At 52.5% G+C, this 5,778-nt stretch overlaps 1 protein-coding gene across 1 annotated transcript; it reads right to left on the bottom strand.

The window, feature by feature from the left end:
* Window positions 1-6: 6 nt before the first annotated feature.
* On the bottom strand, window positions 7-5,627 carry MAA_00368 (Reverse transcriptase; the record flags this gene model as incomplete). Its single annotated transcript, XM_007818366.1, has 4 exons — window positions 7-1,690; window positions 1,778-2,226; window positions 2,309-3,141; window positions 3,569-5,627. 4 exons carry the CDS (start codon window positions 5,625-5,627, stop codon window positions 7-9), a joined length of 5,025 nt encoding a protein of 1,674 aa, XP_007816557.1.
* Window positions 5,628-5,778: the final 151 nt, after the last annotated feature.

Below are 5,778 nucleotides of genomic sequence, written 5' to 3'. Positions count from 1 at the left end.
CACCATTTAACAGATACCTGGTACGGATATTTGTCTCCTATCCCCTGAAAGGCCCTGAACTGGATATTTGTCTCCTATCTTTTGAAAGGCTCTGAAACAGGCCTGTGAGGAGTTTGGTGCTGTTGCTCCGATGCAGTCGATGACAGAGGTGTTGTCCATACAGACCGTGATTGGTTCGTTGGTGAAGTTGGCGAGTACAGCGCATTGGAGGCCTTCGAGAGCGCCGTGAATTTCTGCGTCAAAGACTTCTCTGCGGCCAAGCTGGCCAAAGCCCCAATCAGCGAGGCGTCCGTTGTGGAATACTGCGTATCCATACCCTGCGGTATCTCTTTCTGTCTTGGAGCCATCACTGAAGACGACATAGCCTGGGGGTTTGTCCTCAAGCCAGCGCTGGAATTCTACAGCGGCGGTTTCTTTAGGTGGTCTTTCGCCCCCAGCTTCGGTCGGGATGTTATCATTGAAGCGGCGTGCTATAAGCCTTGGTCGTTCGACCTCCTTCGCCCATGGCGCTGTTCGGAGGAGTCGGCTATCCCTCTGCAGGGTTTGGCTGCGTGTTGTTGGGTGGTTGCTCTGGTCAAGTTCATGCTGCGCTTGTCTTAGCCTTCTGGATACCGGGTGCGCAACATCTAGTGTGGCATAACGGAGCGCAGTGCGCGCTTGTTGTTGCTTGAGTATGATGTCTGCTGGCGGTATACCCGCCTCCTTCCAGAGGACGACTTGTGGGGTGGTCTTCCAAACGGGTAGGACTGCGTGGCAGGCCTTGTTTAGGATTACTTGAAGCTTTGAGAGATGGGTTTTGGTAATCGTCCTTGCACCTTTATGTGCATGGGTTTTGGTAATCGTCCTTGCGCCCTTATGTGTTGACTCGGAAAGGAAGCCGGGGAACCATGTGTCTAGCCCATAGAAGAGTGTAGGTAAGGCTACGGCATAAATCGCTCTCCTAGCTGCTACTGCTGATGTTCCGCGGACTGTGTTGTTAACGAACCGCAACTGTGAAATAACCTTTTCGGCCTTGAGTGACCATTTCTCGATGTGCGTGTTGAAAGTGAGCCTGCGGTCGAGCCAGACTCCTAGCCAACGCATTGCCTTCTGTGCCTTAATCTCCTTGCCTTGGTGGGAGACCGGTGGCGAGCTACTGTTCCTTTTCCTAGAGAAGTGCATGACCTCCGTCTTGTCTGGGTCGAAGGAGAAAGCCTCTTGCTGCCCCCATGTTTCCATTGCGGTGATCGCCGTGTTTGCTTTTGCAGTGGTCTCCTCCAGGGTGTCCCCTACAAAGAGCATCGCTGTATCGTCCGCGTAGCCGTATCTTTCTGTTGCTCCTGGAAGAGAGTAAATGGGGGTGGTGGCTAGTAGATAGAGAATCGGCGATATAGGCGAGCCCTGAGGAAGGCCGCAGGGCAGTTCTGCGGGTTCTGTTTTAGCATCCTGGAATCTGACTAGAGCTTTACGGTGGGAGACGAAGTGGTAGATCCACCAAATCAGGAAAACCGGCCATCCTTGTCGTCGGAGTCGTAGGATCAGCCTATTGGGGAGGATAGCATCGAAGGCCCCTTTGACATCCATTGTGACAAGTGTGGCCATCTTGCCGTTACCTAAGGCACGTTCAACATCGTAGAGGAGTGCGGTGACGATGTCTGTAGCGCTTCTTTTGGGGAGTGCTCCAGCCTGGTTAGGGTGGAGGACCTTGTATCTGATGGCTAGGAATGCAAGGCGGCGGCCAATTACTCGTTCCAGGCCTTTGGACAGGCAGGAAAGGAGGGAGGCGGCGGCCAATTACTCGTTCCAGCCTTTGGACAGCCAGGAAAGGAGGGATATGGGGCGCCACGCAGAGATGTCACTGAGATCTCTCTTATTGAGTTTTGGGATCATCGCTACCTCTGCTGTCTTGAAGGGAGTTGGGTGATATCCTAGGGTGAGGCAAGCGTTGTAGAGGAGTGTGGTGACATGTGAAATGCTTGGCCAGATTGCTTGGAGCATTTTCGTTGTAATACCGTCCATTCCAGGAGTGGTGTTCCCAGTTCTGAGTAGTGCATCCTGGGCTTCGCTGATTGGGATGTGTGCCGAAAAGGGGATTTGTTGGGTTGGTGAAGCTGTGGGGATCCATGGGTCTGGGATATCATCTGACACGTCCCGTCTTTCGAGCTTCTCCTTGCGTAGGATGTTGGCGCGCTCTAAGTTCGTTGTACCGTCTTTCGAGCTTCTCCTTGCGAAGGATGTTGGCACGCTCTAAGTTCGTTGTGTAGACTTTGTTTTCATGTTGGATTGGTGGAGGTTGTAGCTGTTGCCTTGGCTTTATCCAGCGAGTAACCCGGAATATATCAGCTTGGTCTGTGATATCTGCAACAATAGTGCGCCAGAAGTTTCGTTTCGCGCGGCGGACGGTGCGCTTAAGGTGGATCCTAGCGCGTTGGACTTCCTCTCCATGTCGGCTTTCGGTAGTATATCGAGCAGCGCGGAGACTCTCATGCGCTTCGTTACACTCTTTGCTCCACCAAGGATTCTGTCGGGCTCTCTTTCCTTTACTCAGTCGGCCGCAAGCTTTTGCAGCGTCTTGCAGGATTTGTAGAAGTTGTCCAGCAGCATCATCAATATCTTGTCTGGAGCGGATGAACGATGGTAGTGACGGGGCCGCGCTGGCCACGTGTTTGCTAAACGCCTTGATTTCCTCCGGTAGGCTGACATGGACTTTTCCTGGGGTCCTGGGGCTGCTCTCATTGTCTGGGATCTCTGTACCGATTGTGTAATGCAGCGAGCCGGTGGTGAGGTACTCTTCTACGGTTGCGGTGGCTGTTGGGATGTTGGAGAATACCAGGTCGATTGTACTAGATCTTTTGTTTAACTTTGGCATTGTGGTTGAGGTTTCTGGGTCATTAAGAAGGACTAGGTCGTGTTCTTGCGTCCAGTTGAAGATCCTTCTGCCATCCTGCGATGCCCTCCGATCTGCCTGCCACGATGGGTGGAAGGCGTTCATGTCCCCTGCAACCACGCATCGGTTTGGGGGAGTCCATGACTCAATAATGTCCAGTGAGGTTTCTTCCTCTGGTCTGTTGTAAATGTTGAGGATCGTGGTTCCATTCACTTGGACCCAAAGAAGGTCTCGGTGACGAGCTGGGAGGAGCTGTTCAGCGTGGATCTTCCTGTCTATCCGCACGTAGGTCAGTACTCGTGGCCGTGTTAGATTATTATTCCAGCTGTCGACGGGGCTGAAACAGAGGAAGCCTGGGTGATGCTGTGTTCTGCAGAGGTCTTTATGTGCATTATAAGATGTGTTTGGTTCCTGTATTAGTACTATATTGTAGCCTTCCTGGAATGCAAGTTGAAGGGCGGCGCTGTGTGCTTCCTCGCCTTTGTCCACGTTTGCTTGGAATATTTTCAACGTAGTCTTTGGGGGAGTCCTATTTCGTGCGGCTTTCATTTACGCCCGCGTGTGGTAATGCGTCGTATTTTGCTCGGTGACTGGTCTCGCCCTCTGGCAGCGAGTGGGGGGCTGCTAGGGGGTGAGTGCGTGGCTGAGGTCTGCCTAGGCGGCTAGGGGGTGAGTGCGTGGCTGAAGTCCGCCTAGGCGCACGTACTTCTATGATTTCCCGGGAGGTGGCTTCGCTGGGTGATTCCCGGGCAGTGGCTTCGCTGGGCGGTTCGATGTCATCAGTTCGGGGTTGAGGTCGAAACTGCTTTTTGATGGTGAAGTACGGGTTCTTGGTCGTGCTGGTATTGATCGTAGAATTCTGATTGGTGGCTGTTTGCGATGCACCCTTCCCGGTGATATAGAAGTGGTGTTTGGGAATGACGCGAGGATCGTGTTTTGTGTTGGCTCCTGTTGGGTACGACTGTGCTGGTGGAGGTAGTGCTTCCTCAATATCTTCTTCTTCTGCTTCCTCCTCCTCTTCTTCTTCGTCTTCCTCTGCTTCCTCCTCCCCTGCTGCTTCTTCTTCTGTTTCTTCATCGTCCTTTTCTTTTTCCTTCTCTCCTTGGGTATCTACTCCTCTACCTTCGTGGTCTACAATATTGACTGAATTTGTTTCTGGGGCCTGGATTGTCTGGGTTGGCTCTGTGCCGCTCATCTCGGCATCCTGTAGAGGGTAGGCGTCTTCCTCGCCCTGTTCCACAGCTGGTGGGAGTTGGTAACTGTCAGCTTGCTGTGTACTGTTCTTTCGTTTGAAGTCTTCCTGTCCTAGTCGCCTGGCGTAGATAAGCTGAGTCTTTGAGAGTTTCTGGAAGCTCCCGCGGAGCTTCTGTGGGCGAGCGAAGCAGTTCTCGTAGTTGGCTTCATGTGCGCCATGACAGTTTGCGCATTTTGTCGTATTATCACAGCTGTCTGCGTTGTGCATGTCATCTTTGACGCCACAGCGCACACAGACTTTTGTAACTATGCAGCGAGTTGGCGGGTGAAAGTTCCAGCAGTGTGTGCACTGGGACAGTTTCTTTGGTTTGGTAAGTTTAAAGGAGTAGCTTCCCTGTCCGAGTAGCCGGAAGTTGCTGTTCAGCGGTTTAAGGAATGAGATGACTAGTGTTGCTTTGGTCGGATCCTCATTATTAGGCTTTTGTGAGACATGCCATCGTTCTGGTTTTTGCCCTGTTTGGGCTTCGATCTCTTCTTCAATCGTTTCCTTGAAGTCCAGAAGGGTGCCGTCCCAAGAGTGGAGAGTCTTGGGGAAGTCCTTGATCAGGTAGGTGTGCCATGGGATTTGTTTCTCTGCAATATCTAGGTCGATGCATGGGCCCCATTCGTTCTGCTTCTCAAAAATAAGCTGCTGAATTTTCTCGTTCCGGGCCACAATTGCCCAGCCTGTGTTTGTTGGCTTAATGTCTTGGATGTCCTGGGATGCAATAGCAAGCTTGTCCTTTAGTGCGAGGCGAATTTGTAGGCCCTTCTCGAAGAACGAGGAGCCACTCTTCAAGCGGAGAAGGACCCTGCGATCGGTGCGGTCCGCAATAGTTGTGTTTTGGCGGCGGTGGGGATGCACGTGCACATCCCCGGGTGTCTGGCGTGAGGCATTTTTCGCGATGTTGGCGAAGCTCACTGACTTGTCGGTTCTGGTGTTTTCTCTAGCGGCCGGCGCTGGCGGCGTAGGTTTGTTTGTCCCTGTGAGTGAGCTTGGAGCGTGCGTATCCTTATTTCCTGGTATGAGCGGTTCTTCTGCGCGTACAAACTGGTTCCAGTGTCGCAGGAGGGTGCTCTGGAACTCATTGGCAATGTGTAGTCCGTAACCTGTGGTGAATTTTCGCGTGCAGGCTGTTATTGCATCTGCGTAGGTTCTGAGGACCTTCGCGCGTATGTCAAGTCTCTCCTTCTGTGTCTTGATGATTTCTTCTGTCTCAGCTTCCAGGTCAAAAATTGGGGTAGGCGTTGCTGTGGCGTCATCCTCTTCTGCAAGGGCTGCAAACCTGTTGGTTGAGCTATTTTGGGTGCCGGTGTCCGGGCGTCTATTGCGGCGATGTCCTCTGTCCCTGTCGTATGCTGTAAGACTGCGGGATGGGCTGCTGCAGTGTTGAAATGGCTGCAGGGTTACCGGAGGGCCTGTTTTCAGGAGCTGTTGGCGAGCTCTGAAGTTGAAGCTATCCAGGTACTGCTGGTCAAGCTGCGCCCCAGCGCCACGCTCTGGCGTGGCTGGTTGGGAGATAACCATAGCCACGACAGCGCAGCAGCGCTCGGGATGTTTTTGCAAGTTTTACTTAATGCGAAAGTGTTTATTCTCTACGTCGCCGTCTGTCTACAAGGTAGGTACCCCTGTAGATGTAGGAGGAGAGTTGCATGTGAAAATGGATGTAATGGATGTA

Source organism: Metarhizium robertsii (assembly GCF_000187425.2).
Source record: "Metarhizium robertsii ARSEF 23 chromosome Unknown MAA_Scf_3, whole genome shotgun sequence".
NCBI classification, from domain to species: Eukaryota; Fungi; Ascomycota; class Sordariomycetes; order Hypocreales; family Clavicipitaceae; genus Metarhizium; species Metarhizium robertsii.
This window is presented reverse-complemented; position numbering and strand designations above follow the sequence as displayed.